The sequence below is a fragment of the Rhinatrema bivittatum genome, chromosome 1 (assembly GCF_901001135.1).
Source record: "Rhinatrema bivittatum chromosome 1, aRhiBiv1.1, whole genome shotgun sequence".
Taxonomy (NCBI): Eukaryota; Metazoa; Chordata; class Amphibia; order Gymnophiona; family Rhinatrematidae; genus Rhinatrema; species Rhinatrema bivittatum.
The window spans coordinates 644,997,248-645,012,145 of record NC_042615.1 but is presented as its reverse complement, the minus strand read 5'-3'; the positions used below and the strand labels follow the sequence as shown (position 1 = coordinate 645,012,145).

Below are 14,898 nucleotides of genomic sequence, written 5' to 3'. Positions count from 1 at the left end.
TCAACACAAACAAGAGCTGCCTGCAGCCTTCCCAATCTCTAGAATACTTGGGAGTCCGGTTCGACACCAAACAAGACAAGGACATCCTGACACCGACAAGGAGATCAAAACTGATGACCCATTTACGAACCCTGTTGAGCGAACTTCGCCCCACAGCATGGGACTATCTACAAGTTCTCGGCCTCATGGCTTCTACACTGGAAGTAGTCCCATGGGCACAAGCTCACATGAGACCCCTACAACGCCCACTACTATCACGATGGAATCCACTGTCCCAGAACTACACCGTACGGCTTCCGCTCCCGGACAGAGTTCGGGCCCAACTACAATGGTGGCTACAAGAAGCCCATCTGAGCCAGGGAACGAGACTATCCTCCCCAACCTGGATCCTACTCACCATGGATGCCAGCCTACAAGGATGGGGAGCACACTGCCAGGAGCTAACCGCCCAAGGGCAACGGAACGAAGAAGAGTCGGGATGGAACATCAATCGCCTAGAAGCCTGGGCAGTCAGGCTAGCCTGCCTAAGGTTCGGTCACAGACTCCGAGGCAAAGCAGTCAGAGTAATGTCAGACAACGCCGCAACAGTGGCCTACATCAACCGTCAGGGAGGAACCAGAAGCCAACAGGTGTCTCTGGAAATAGACCTCCTAATGTCATGGGCGGAAGTGAATCTTCAAGAGATCTTGGCCGTCCATATTGCTGGGAAAGACAATGTAGAGGCGGACTACCTCAGCAGAGAAAGTCTAGATCCAGGAGAGTGGAAACTGTCAACCACAGCATTCCAATTGATAGTAAACCGTTGGGGAACACCAGCCATGGACCTCCTGGCAAACCGGTCCAACGCCCAAGTACCCAGTTTCTTCAGCCGCAGGCAGGAACCCCAGTTCCAGGGAATCGATACCCTGGTACAGACCTGGCCACAGGAGACTCTGTTATACGCCTTCCCACCGTGGCCCCTATTGGGCACAATCATCCACAAGATATAACACCACAGGGGACCAGTACTTCTGGTGGCCCCAGACTGGCCAAGAAGTCCGTGGTACGCAGACATGCGAAGACTGCTGGCAGGGAACCCCCTGCTGCTACCCCCACACAGAGACCTGCTCCAACAGGGACCGATCCTCCACGAGGATCCAGCTCGATTCGCTCTTATGGTCTGGCCATTGAGAGGACTCGCCTAAGGAGGAGGGCAATAATTGACACCCTACTCCGAGCACGCAAGTTCTCCACATCCCTGACATACATAAGGATTTGGAGAGTATTCGAAGCCTGGTGCGAGGACCATGAAATTATACCACGCTCAGTCAAAATTCCTGCGATTTTGGAATTCCTACAGAAGGGATTGTCCCTCAACTCCATCAAGATACAGGTGGCTGCATTATCATGCTACGGAACTGAGAGCGAGAGCAGCAGCATAGCCTCTCACCCAGATGTCTCCCGCTTCCTAAAAGCAGTCAAGCACATCCGACCACCCCTAAAGTGGCCGGTGCCTCTTTGGAACCTCAACCTGGTCCTAGAATTCCTAGCAGGAACCTCCTTCAGACCTCTCTGCGGCCTGTCTCTCCAACTATTAACATTGGCGACAGCCTTCCTGCTGACAGTCTGTTCAGCCCGTCGTATATCAGAGCTACATGCACTGTCCTGCCAGGAGCCATTCCTCAGACTTACCCCGGGAACCATCCAGTTACGCACAGTTTCGTCCTTGCTCCCCAAAGTGGTATCTCACTTCCATCTCAACCAAACCATCTCGCTACCATCGCCAGATGAGCATAAGAATTCGGAAGAGGCTCGAAGTCTACGCAATCTCAACATCGGCAGGCTCCTAGTCCGATACCTGGAAAGGTCGGAATCCGTACAAAAGACGGACCATCTATTCGTCCTTCACAGCGGGAAGAAGCAAGGGGAAGGGGCCTTGCGAACAACCATAGCCCGCTGGATCAAAGAAGTCATCAAGGCGGCCTATGTAGAAGCAGGCAAACCACCGCCTTTACAAGTCAAGGCCCATTCTACTAGAGCGCAGGCAGTGTCCTGAGCGGAAACCAAGGTGCTGTCACCCGCCGAGATTTGCAGGGCGGCGATATGGTCCTCCATCCACACCTTCTCCAGGTTTTACCGCCTGGATGTTCAGGCTCGGGAAGACACAGCATTTGCAAAGGCAGTACTAAGTGGGTCATGGGTGGCCTCCCAACCAGTTCGGGAGTAGCTTTTATACATCCCATTGGTCCTGAGACCATCTGCTACACGCTAGGAAATGGAGAAATTACTTATCTGATAATTTTGTTTTCCTTAGTGTAGACAGATGGACTCAGCAATCCACCCACGGCTGCCGTTACTCATGGAATTCTCAGGGGACATCCCCAGGAGTGAGTGTTTCATGGATAAGCCATGCTTTCCTTCATCTAGGACACCCACCCTACCGGGTATCAACGTTTCTCGGTTGAGGGCACTGGCATTTTCCAGCTATAGCCAATTCAACCATTTCAAATTAATCAAGTTAACCAAGTTATAAAGTTAATCACGTTATCCAAGTTATAAAGTGAATCAAGTTATTCAAATTATTCAGTCATACATATATCCACAATGCTTTTCGAGGAGAATACTGAAGAGCTGTACTTCCTGCAGGGGTATATGTACTAGGACAGACGTCAGATTGAAATCTGATCATTCTCCAACTGCTATCAGGAGTACACTATACCCATTGGTCCTGAGTCCATCTGTCTACACTAAGGAAAACGAAATTATCAGGTAAGTAATTTCTCCAATTGGATTATTAATAATCTGGTTACTTGTAGTTTTTTAGGAGATTCTAAGTGTAGTAGCAAAATAAAGTAGAAATGAGGATTGTGGGCCTCACCTGGTCAATTAGGAAAGAAAACGTTTTAGATGAAGTTTGAAGGGCCTTTCCCTGGACATCAGCTCAGACCCACGTTGGTCTCACCTGGAAGACACAGACTGAGGGTAGTTTGTAGGACATGGCATGGACCCGCTAGGATACCTCTTTTCTCCATGACTAAGCAGGATACATCTATACCAGTGAGTGACATCATCCAAAAGCACAGAGATGTAAAAACTCTCTGAGCTCAAAAAAACAAAAGGTTTTTCTGAGCATGTGTGGACCTCCTCACACAGCCGCCTGCTGCACTAGGCTCTTCAGCTATTTTCTTTCTGCTTTTATAAACGAACATGAATTGCTTGCTCAGATTTTTTTTTTTCTTTCTTCAGTCTGTCTTCATTTCTTTTCTATTTTTAGTGAGTCTCTTAAAAAAAAATAATAATAATTGGGGTAGTGGTCTATTCTCTTACTTTCGGCTCTTGCCAAATTTTTCCTTTTCAAAAGTTGTTTGACATAATCTGTCTTCTTCAAGATATGTGAATGAAAAGCAGTCTTCAAAACATGTCCTAAATGTACTTAACAAAATATCTATGATCCGATTTCCATTGTTATGATTATGAATGTTATTCTGGAAACTGCTTACATTACATACAGCGGTTAATACATTTAAAAAAAAAAAAAAATTTAAGAATATTGTTGGTTCAGGTGTCTAGGCCCTTCTAATGTCATTCTGAATTATGCCCATTGCACTCAATTGTCCCCCAGGGTCAGAAGATCCAGGAGATTTATTTTAGAATCACATTAGTCTTCCTCTTTAGGAAAATGTCTACATCTGCAGAGGGACCCATACTCAAGGTAAAAAGGACAGAGTCGTCTTATGCTTGGAGTCAGTAAAGAGGGAAATATGTTGTCTTCTTTGGCGCCAAAAGATACCAGCATGTAGAAAAATAGAAGCAAGTCAAATTCTCTGGCACAGAAGATTTCCAGTACGCTGAAAGGCGGGAAGTACTCTGAGGCACATGTCACAGAGAGAGATCCGCATGAGAGCTGACACTGTACACAGTCTCTCTTTGGTGCAGATAACCAATGCCATTATCTAGCATCTTTAGAAGAAGCATCAGAACATAAAGAAGATACCTTCAGTTTGTTCAAGAAAAATACATGTGCCTAAGTAAGTAGTGGCAGTTTCAGTTCACATGTTGCTTCAAGCCAGAATGTGGAAAACATCTGTATCCATTTTTCCAGTATTAAGGAAGTTGGACCTTAAATGCAAACTTCTGCCAAATCTGGGGCATAATAAAATTCAACTTTGCCTCAACTACTCTACTCTAGTAATAGAATCAGCCTTAAAAAAAAAAAAAAGCTAAATGCATTCCAACACTCTTCCTGACATAGATGCCAGGATGTTGAACAAGATGGCAAAGAAGGTCTTTCAAGGGGCCATACTAAGCTCCAGAATAGCAGCATATCAACTGTATATGATTCAGTATATGAACACTTGATTTAAAAAATTATAATCTCTAGCAGAAATATTTCTGGTAAATGAGGAACCACTGTATTTCTACCATTCAAGAGGCAGAAGACTGTGGCAAATATGTAATAAGATTGGTTTACGACACCTGTGATGCCTCTTCTAAAACTTTGGTGGTAGCCTTGGAGCGAGAAGTCGTGCTTTGTTGCATTCATTTGGTCTCCATGAGGATATACACGGGAAGTTCACCCTTTAATATTGACCTCTAGGTTTTGAATGGAGGAAGTTTGCCTTCTGGTGTGAAGGAAAGGCCGGACCTTTTTTCCTGTTCGAAACAAAAACTGCTTCGATACCTTCTACATCTTTAAGAGTCTGGTCTGAAGACTAACTCCATTAGAATTCATCTCAACTTAATTGACACATCACCAATAGGTAGAAAGTAAATCTGTCTCTGTACATCCTGTAGTTGTCAGATTTATGTGGGATTTGCTTCAGATGAAGCCTCCTACTGTGTCTTAGAATCTCGATATGTTACTTACCCAGGTGATGAAAGTTACCTTTGAGCCATTTAGACTCCTGTGAGCTGTGATTCTGTGCATACATTCTAAGCATCTTCCTAAGATAACATTGAGCATTCCTCTTAACGAGTCACATGTCCTTCCAACATTTTTCCCCAAGTCATGTATCCACAGAGGTGCAAAAACCATGTAGAGTTTGAATTGCAAAAGAGCCTTAACCTTTTATCTAGAATAGCCTGAAGCCCTTAGAAATTTCGCCCACCCAGCTTTTTGTTTCTTTTGACCCCAACAAACCTGTAATTGCTATTGCCAAGTGCACCTTTTCTGATTAGATAGCAGATTGCATATCTTTGTTATGCTCAAGCAGGTCCAACTCTGGATGGCCCTGTGAAAGCTTATAATGTTAAATGTTAAAGCCGTGGCTGCATCAGTGTCCAAACTAAGGTTGGTCTCCGTGGAACAGAGTTTCCAAGCTGGTAGGTGGAGTAGTTATTATTATTTTTTTTATATACCGACATTCGATCTCAATCGAGATATCACAGTTCAGGCCACACATTCTCATCTCATTATTGTTTAAAGATTTCCAGCACGACAATAGGTTTGATCAATGAGTCCTGCAGGATCTGTTGGTGGTTTTGAGTTTTTTGAGTTTTTGGTGTTTCAAGGCTGCTTCAAGGCTGCTCTTTTAAAAAAAAAAAAAAAAATCCACAAAAAAAATGGCTTGTCTCCAAAAATAGTTCTGCCCACTGGCACTATTTTATGGTAGAAGTTTCCCCCTTTTTTTCATTAGGGGGCAGCCTGTAGCTGGGGATTTTCCACCTGTGAGGACTTCACATCCTGCTTGCCCTGGGACAAAAAAAAAGTAACCTGTAACAAGTGTTCTCAGAGTATAGTAGGATGTAAGTCCTCACAGAAACCACCCTCCTCCCTTGGAGTTGGTTCCTTTATTATTGTCTATATTAAGAACTGAATGGGGCCCCGTGTGTGATGCTCATGATGCAGTACAGCATGCACATGCTCATTGGAGAATACCATAAGCTTCTTGATGCTATAAAGTAAACTTCACTGACCTGGGCTCCGTCTGATGACATCAGCCACCAGTGAGGACTTGCATACTGCTCTTCTCTGAGAACTCCTGTTATAGGTAAGCAACTTTTGCTTTCTGTAGTATTAACAGTGCTCTAGAACAGCTATAACAAAGGGAGAGACTCTCCCTATTGACCTTCCCTTTCCAAAAATGTATTATTAAAGTTCTGTTGCTGATATCCTGGCCATTTTTATGACAGATAATCAAAAACATAGCCCTTCTATCAACAACATTTTAAAAACATTTTCAAGTTTGTAGTGTAAAATTCAGCCCCCCCCCTCCCCCCCCCAAGAAAATACTCTTTAAACTGGTGTTCCTATTGCAATGCCCCACTAATGTGGGAGCATATTACATTCTAAATCTGTGCTACTGTTGTTTTCTCATACAAACATTGAAGAGGGGACTGTGTGTTAACCTATTAAAAATAAAATCCATTTTAAATACGTATTTGGGTAGAAATATTCACCAGGCTACTAAAGTGAGGCGCTAGTGGCACGCGCCAAAGGAATGCGCAGCTTATGCTCAATGGGGAAGAAAAGGAAAACCAAGCTAATTGCCTCCTTTCTGATTTTGGGACTGCTTATAGGGCCTATGGATGAACACGTTCAGTAGGGTAATAAGCCAATTTTGGACAGTAGTTTTGAAACCTCTGCAGCCAAGGTTTCTTTAAGTCCAGGCTTTGTTCAGCCCCCATCACAACCACCTGGGCTTTCCCCAGTCTCTGATTTGAATCTTACTTTGGGGCATAATCAGATACCTATTAAGACTCAACAGACTGTTTCTATGCCAGTTGATTTGAGTACAATGCAGGGTGGAGTTGCCATTATGTCTGAAGCCTTTTCTTCTATTTCTTTACCTAATGTTTTACCAGCACCATCTGTAAATGTCTTAGAGATAGAGGTACCTAATGTGATTACATTGAAAGACATTTGGAAGATGGTAGCTAAATTAGATCTGACATCAACACAAAATATGTCAGATGTCCACTTTCTCAGCTGAAACTAGAAATAAGCTTTGAAGAGCTTGATAAACATCTTGAATTATTGGAAAATTCTATTTCTAATATTAATGGGGTGTTAACATCGGTTCAGAATGTGGGAATATCCTCTATAAAAGATAGTTTGTTTGTAATTGCTTAGAAGCTTTGGAAAATTCAATCCACAGTAAAAAAAAAAAAAAAATCTAAGATTTTTTAATTTTCCTATTACAAGGTTGTTGTCCTCTATTGAGATGTTTAAAAAATATTTGAAAGATATTTTGGGTTTTCCAGAGGATCAAATTTCATGCTTATCTAATATTTATTTTTTGTCAAAGTAATGAGCTAATTCAGATGGGCTTTTAGAGGTGACCAGGCTGGATACCCTGGATGCATCAGCCTTTCTGGAATTCTCTAATGATTTAGTACCAACTAGGGCAACATTAATTGTTTCCTTCAGCTTAGATAAAGACAGAGATATTGGTTTTCAAAAATATTGCTTGAATAAACATATTTCCTTTTGTGGTCATAAAAATACAACTTTTTCGTGATGTTTCACAAGAAATGCAAAAGAGAAGAAAGCAATTTCTTGTCTTAAGAGGTAAGGTGACGCGTTTAGGCGCCAGCTTCTTTCTTAAATTTTCATGCAAATGTTTCCTCCTTCAGTGCTATTGATGCAAGGTCTGAATTTCTAAATGCTGGAAGTTTCTGTGTTTTAGAATCCAATGCTGTTGTATGTGATATTTTTGGGGTTTGTTTCTTAATACTATTTTATGTATGTTCTATTGTAAATCACCTAGGCCAACAATTTTGTTGTGTAAGCAATTAATACATTTTAATAAATGAAATGAAAGAATAGTAAATTTGTGTTTTTTGACCCTCTTCACTTAGAAACATTTATCTCAGACAAGTCCTGAGATATTATTAGGGCACATTAGACTGAATGATTTAAGTGATACCCTTCTTCCCTCTCCCTTATTGCTTATAAAGTATTATTTTAGCTATTGCCTTTCGTTTTATCTCTCCTCACTCGATGTGGACTTGAGTAACAGCGAATTGTGAATTGATTTATATATTTTGATAAGGAGGTTTTCTTTTTTCTGTGAAGATGGACAAATTTGTGCTATCGTGTATTTTTTTGTTTTTCGTTTATGGATTTGTATAAACTCAAAATATAAATAAAAAAAATAATTTTATGACTAACAAACATTTCAAGGTGCAGGTTTTTGGGATGACTTAGGTCCTGTCCTCAGACAAATATGTTAATCTTACAAATTTATATATTCCCAGCCTTGCCATTTTGGTTTTTAGTAGTTGAAGGAAGGTTACATAATTCTAAACAAACACTGATGAAGGGAAATTGTTGCTTATTTTGTAATCTTGCTGGTTGATACATATGGTTTTTTTTAAACGCCTACCCTTTGGAAATAGAGCTAGATGTGTTATGTAATGAATGTGGTTTTTGTATTTCAGGAGGAGATCACATCAGTTAAACTTGTTAATAAAAAAATAAAAGTAGAAAAAGAAAACGAAGAAAGAACAGAGCCAGAATTTGGGGCAAAGAAAGAGCCTGAAGAAAAGAAAGAGACAAAGGAGAAAGAAAAAAAAGAAAGGGAGGATGTGAAAGAGAAAGAAGCAAAAGAAAAGAGAGAAAATAGAGTAAAAGAGCTTGACCAGAGAGAGAGAAAGAAGGAGAAGGTGATTATGCAAGTTCATTTCAATTAGAGATTGTGTAAACTGTAAATTACTGTACATTCTAATTTCGCCAAAGGCAATGAGTTCATTGTATCCTTACACCATCTGATGGCACTGGCACAGACTTTTTCCAGAACAATATTAGATTTAGGCAGTCCATTTTTCAGGGTCTCTCATGGTTATAACCTAACTCCAGCCCCCTTAGGCCCCAATTTTTCTAAGATAGTTGTCTTCATATTTTTCTTAAAAAAATAAAAAATAAAAATAAAAAAATGGGGAGTTATAACCTTCCACAGAGTTGTGCTGCTCTCTTAGTAATGTTGTTTTCCCTATACGTACCCGGATCAGTCCAGACTCATGGGTTTTGCCTCCCCTCCAGCAGATGGAGACAGAGACGTTTTGACAGACTCTGCCCTATACCCTGAGGTGCCATCAACAGTCCGTCAGTATTTCTCTGTCTCCAGCAGATGGTGAAGGTGCAAAACTCACAGTCTAGGCTGACTACTTGGTTAGATAGTTATTAGTCTGATTGAAGGAAAAAAAAAAAGTCTTGAAGGCAGCTGCGGCTGGGGGTCGAGGACCCTATCGCCCTTGTAAGGCAGCACCTGGGATGATACTGGAGAGCCCGGATCACTCACCCCAGAGGGAGCAGGACCCTGAGCCTGCAGGTTTGAAAAAAAAAAAAGAAGAAATCATACTTCAGCGTTGAAGTGTCATTAACCCGGTCGGGATGTTTTTCTTTTAGCACACTCTCCCTTCCCTCGTTGCCGCGGTTATTTTTGGCACTGTGTCTTTTAACTAATTCAGATTTTTTTCTGCTTGCTGCGCCGGCGAGGTCATGCCGCGATGATCGGCCTTCTGTGCATGCGGCTCTCCTGGGACGGCCTGTGCTCGGGCTGTCTGCCCAGAGGTGAGGGAACTTCCACGGCGGCCGGGAGGGTAGTGCTCTGGGTCAGTTCTTCTCAGGCGTTCAGAACCCTGCCGACTCCATTTCCTTTCCCATTCCTGCTGAACGCGGGAACGGGTGCCATTTTGAGCCCTCTGGATTCATCGGCAAGAATATCAGCGGGGGAGGGGATTCTCCCTCCTGCTCTCTCCCTGCAGCGCCCGGCTCTGTCAAGCCAGGTACCGCTATTGCAGAGTGCAAATCTACCGCAGTAAATTCAGACGACTCATCTTCCTCTTTCTCCTCGGATTTCATTTTGCTATTGCATAAGGCATTTAAGGCCAAGCGGGCGTAAAAAGACCACTGCTCGCAAGTCTGCAGTTTTAGACATGCCTGCTAAGCTTAAAAAAGCATCCCAGAGATGAAGGGAGCGTGGGTGCTCCTAAAGCAAAGTGGCCCTTGCAGTCCGGGGGCCACGCAGGATGGTCAGGACATGTCCTCAGACTCCACGGACACGGAAGATCAGGATCCCCCACCCCAGCCACCGAGGGGGATAGAGGGGAGGATGGGGACCCGCAGAAGGGGACTGTCCAGGAATCTCATGGCATCGAGGGAGACTATACAAAAGTGGTCCTTCTCTTCAGGAGAGAGGAACTTGGTCTGCTTATTCCCGCCATCTTAGGGGAATTGGGACGCGAGACCCTCACCGGAAGAGTCCAGATTAGGTCCTACAGATCTGGTGCTGTTGGACCTGAGAGGTCCTCCTACTTTATTTCCTTTCCATTCTTCTGCCACGGACCTCCTGTTTCGAGAATGGGACACCCCATATTTGGGATTGACTGTCTCTAAGGCAATGGATAGGCTATACCCTTTGCCTGAGGAGGCGTTGGAGTTCCTTCGGATTACCGAAGCATCGACCTTGGGGTCAGCGGTCACGAAGAAGACCACTATTCCCGTTACAGGTTCCACGGCCCTTAAGGATTTACAGAACCAGAAATTGGAACTGCAGCTCAAAAAGAATTTTGAGGTTTCAGCTCTGGGGGTCCGAGCAGCGATGTGTAGCAATTTTGCCCTAAGGGCCAGCCTTCACTGGTTTCAGCAGCTGCAGGCCAATGAAGGGCTATCTGAAGAGGAAGCTCACCAGGTGGGTCGGCTTGAGGTTATGATTGCTTACAGTGCTGATCTCTTTATAATTTGTTGAGGACATCGGCCAGATCCATGGTTTCCTCAGTGTCAGCTTCTTTGGCTGAGAAACTGGTCGGTGGATGTTTTTTCCAAGGCTCAGTTAGGTTCTCTGCCCTTTAAGGGCAAGTTGCTGTGTGGCAAGGACCTTGAAGATATGATTCAATCCCTTGGGGAGAATAAGGTACACTGGCTTCCGGAAAATAGACCCAGGTCAAGCGGCTTCTTTTTGTCGCGGTCTCGTTTCCAGGGGAGTCGGAGGTCTCGGGCTCCTCGCTCGGCTGCTACCCCTTTCAGGCAAAATTCTAATAGGCAGCAGTCATGGTCGCAGTCCTTTCGCGGGCAGCGTTTCAGCAGGTCGGGCGGTACCCCCTCAGCACAGGGGGGGTAAGCCTCAGCAATGATGTTCTGCCGGTCCATTCGTCAGTGATGGGAATAGGGGGCAGATTGTCTCTGTTTTACGGGGAATGGACCAAACTCACATCGGACCAATGGGTCCTTTCTATGATAAGACAAGGCTACGCTTTAGATTTTGTACCTGGCACCAGATTCTGGTCTCCCCATGCGGCTATGCAGCAAAGCGTCAGTAGGTAAAAGGGACCTTGCAGCACCTTCTCGACCTCGGCGCGATTGTACCGGTTCCTCCAGCAGAGCAGCGGAAGGTCCGATACTCCATTTACTTTCTGGCCCATTCTCGATTTAAAGCCTTCGGATCCCTTGCTTCCGCATGGAGACCTTGCGGTCAGTCATAGTTTCCATGCGAACCGGGGAGTTTTTAGCGTCCCTAGATCTGACGGAGGCATATTTGCACATCGGCATACGGACGGACCATCAAAAGTTCCAGAGGTTCTCCATCCTAGGCCAGCTTTGCCTTTCGGGCTGGCTACGGCGCCCAGAACATTCACCAAGATGATGGTGGTGGTGGCTGCACAGCTAAGGCAGGAAGGATTCTTGGTACATCCGTACTTGGACGACTGGCTGATTCAGGCAAAGTCGGAAGAGAATTGCCGGTTGGCTATACACCGTGTGTTCCAGTTGTTGAAGAATCTGGGGTGGGTATTCAACTTCGCCAAGAGTCGTCTGATTCCCTCCCACTTTGGAGTTCCTGGGAGCTCTGTTCGACATGCAGCGGGGCAGGGTGTTCCTCACGACGGACCGCATTGTTAAACTACAAGGTCAAGTTCAAGCCTTATTGTCCAAACAACTTCCACGGGTCTGGGATTACTTGCGGATCCTGAGTTCCATGACATCTACTCTGGAATTGGTCCCGTGGGCCTTTGCCCATATGCGCCCTTTACAGTCAGCTTTGCTTTCTCGGTGGAACCCAGTCTCCGAACAATTTCACCTGCTCCTGCTGCTGACCGATCCCATGAGATCCAGCTTGGATTGGTGGCTCTGCCGAGACAACTTGAGCCGAGGAGTGCCCCTGGAGGTTCCCGACTGGATGGTGGTTACCACGGATGCCAGCCTCTCCGGTTGGGGAGCAGTGTGTCTCAGGAAGTCGGTGCAGGGGCAATAGTCTCCAGAGGAATCTCGGTGGTCGATCATTCGGCTGGAGACCCAGAGCAGTGCGCTTAGCGTTACAATCCTTCCTTCTGCTCCTCCGTGGGAAGTCTGTCAGGATCCTGTCCGACCATGCGACCACAGTGGCTTACATCAATCGCCAAGAAGGGACCAAGAGTCAAACGGTGGCAATGGAGGTTCAACAATTAATCAGTTGGGCAGAGCAGCACTTAGCATAGCGGCGTCTCACATTGCAGGAGTCGACAACGTTCACGCGGATTTTCTCAGTCGACACCATCTCGATCCAGGCGAATGGGAGCTTGCTGACGTGGCGTTTCAGTCCATCTGCGACAGATGGGGCAGCCCAGGATGGATCTGATGGCAACGTTCAGGAATGCCAAGGTACCCCGCTTCTTCTGTCGTCGACAAGAGACAGGAGTGGAGGGGGTAGATGCTCTAGTTCTTCCCTGGCCCTCAAGCATCCTACTTTACGTGTTTCCTCCTTGGCCTCTGATCGGCAAAGTGCTCAGGCTAGTGGAGCTCCACTCGTCGGACGTGATCCTTGTGGCTCCAGAGTGGCCCCACCATCTGTGGTTTGCGGATCTGGTCAACCTGGCGATGGACGGACCGCTGCGGTTTCAGGATCTCCCAAATCTGCTACACCCCGTCTGTTTCAACCAGGCAGATCGCTTTTGTCTAGCGGCATGGCTTTTGAGAAGCAGCGTCTAAAAGGCAAGGGCTATTCGTATGCCGTGGTGGCTACGCTATTAAGATCTCGCAAGACGTCCACTTCGCTGTCTTATGTCTGGGTATGGAAAGTTAAAAGACCTCACCTTAAAAGCTGTGTTTCTGGTGGCTATTTCGTCGGCTCGTAGGGTGTCTGAGCTCCAAGCATTATCCTGCAGGGAACCATTCCTAAGGATTTCAGATTCGGGAATATCGTTGCGGATGGTCCCGTCTTTTCTCTCGAAGGTGGTTTCCTCATTCCATCTGAATCAATCAGTGGAACTTCCGTCTTTCTCCAAACTGAACCAATCGGATCATTTTTATAAGGACTTGAGGAGACTGGATGTTCGCAGGACCTTACTGCATTATTTGGAAGTCACGAACAGTTTTTTGGTCTCAGATCATCTGTGCTGTGGTGTGGGCCCAAAACGAGGTAATATGGCCTCTAAGACTATGATCGCCCACTGGCTGAAGGAAACTACAGCTTCAGCTTATATGCTGCGTGGTAGACCCTTACCGGTGGATCTTCATGCTCATTCTACCCATTCTCAGTCGATGTCCTGGGTGGAATGTCAGCAGATCTCTCCACAAGAGATTTGCAGAGCGGCCACATGGAAATCTTTGCATACCTTTGCGAAACATTATAGGCTGGATGTCCAGGCCCCAGGTTCCGGAGGATTTGGAGAAGGTGTGCTCAGAGCAGGCCTCTCCGGATCTCATCCCAGAGAAGAAGAGCTCTGGTACATCCCAGGAGTCTGGACTGATCCAGATACGTACTGGGAAAGGAAAATTGGTTTTTACCTGATAATTTTCATTCCTGTAGTACCACGAATCAGTCCAGAGTCCCACCCGCCTGCGGCATACAGGTAAATGGAGAGTCCACTCGTTCGCAGTTTGTGATTAATTCTGGTCTGCACATACATATTATATATCGTACTGTACGGGTTCTGTTCCCATTTGGGGTTAGTGTTCCATTTTCCAGTTGTAGGTTACTGTATATAGTTTGGTTTTGGACCATTCTGCTTTGTGACTGAGTAATAATGACGGCCTGTGGGTGGCACCTTAGGGTATAGGGCAGAGTTTTTCAAAACTTCTGTCTCCATCTGCTGGAGGGGAGGCAAAACCCAGGAGTCTGGACTGATCCGTGGTACTACAGGAATGAAAATTATCAGGTAAGAACCAATTTTCCTTTCCTTTTTTAAGACAGCCCTTACCTAGGAAATTTTGTGTGTGTACGTACAGTGAACTGCTTGTCTTCAGAGAAAGTAAATTTACTTATTGGTAACAGTTCTTTGAAGTCAGCAGTTCAGTCTCACAGTCCCTCCCTCTGATTCTTTCTGAGCTCATTAGCTTAATTACAGAACTGAGGCACATTGAATGGTTGTGAGAGTATGGCAACTATTGCACATGACCTGAAAGATCTTCCAAGAATTTCCTAGAAAGGTCTGGAAAACATCTTTGTCAATGTCAGATAGCACTCATGTGCCATGTGTATAACTGATGAGCTACTGTCTTCAAAGAACACTTGATATACAGTTAAGCAACTTTGCTTTATTTCACATTATTCAGCCCCCTGCCATTTTTTATGAATATTGTTGCACACAGGTCATCACTTTAATTATCTACATTAGCTGTAGTTCTGCTACAGGAGCTGCTATGTGTTGGAAATGTTATTCCTTTTTTGACCTGCTTTTCATATATTGTGTTAAGTTTTATTTTTCTTTTGCAGACAAATGAAGTTAAATCTGATAAGGAAAAAACTAGGAAATCCATAGCAGTAGAAACTCCTGTTCATATTACTGCAAGTAGTGATCCAGTCCCCATCTTGGAGGAATCAGAAGAGCTTGATCAAAAGACATTTAGTGTAGTAAGTAACCTAAGAACATAACACATAGTCCTACAAGTAAAACGTTTCCAGTGTTGCTCAGGTGGTCTGGTCTATAACAGCCTCTGTGTGTATGCCTGTGCCTGTAGGTGTGGGGGAGCCTTCCCTTTGACTGTGGAGGCCTGTGTGTGTG

The 14,898-nt window shown here is 44.9% G+C and overlaps 1 protein-coding gene across 4 annotated transcripts in view; it reads left to right on the top strand.

Moving 5' to 3' along the window:
- LOC115073851 (chromodomain-helicase-DNA-binding protein 1-like) overlaps positions 1–14,898 on the top strand; it is a 346,258-nt gene that overhangs the window by 246,004 nt on the left and 85,356 nt on the right. For all 4 annotated transcript variants that reach the window (XM_029572735.1, XM_029572754.1, XM_029572763.1 and 1 more), the window contains 2 exons: positions 8,362–8,586; positions 14,610–14,747. In XM_029572735.1, coding sequence (XP_029428595.1) covers positions 8,362–8,586; positions 14,610–14,747 — 363 coding nt within the window. The remainder of the gene's footprint in view (positions 1–8,361; positions 8,587–14,609; positions 14,748–14,898) is intronic.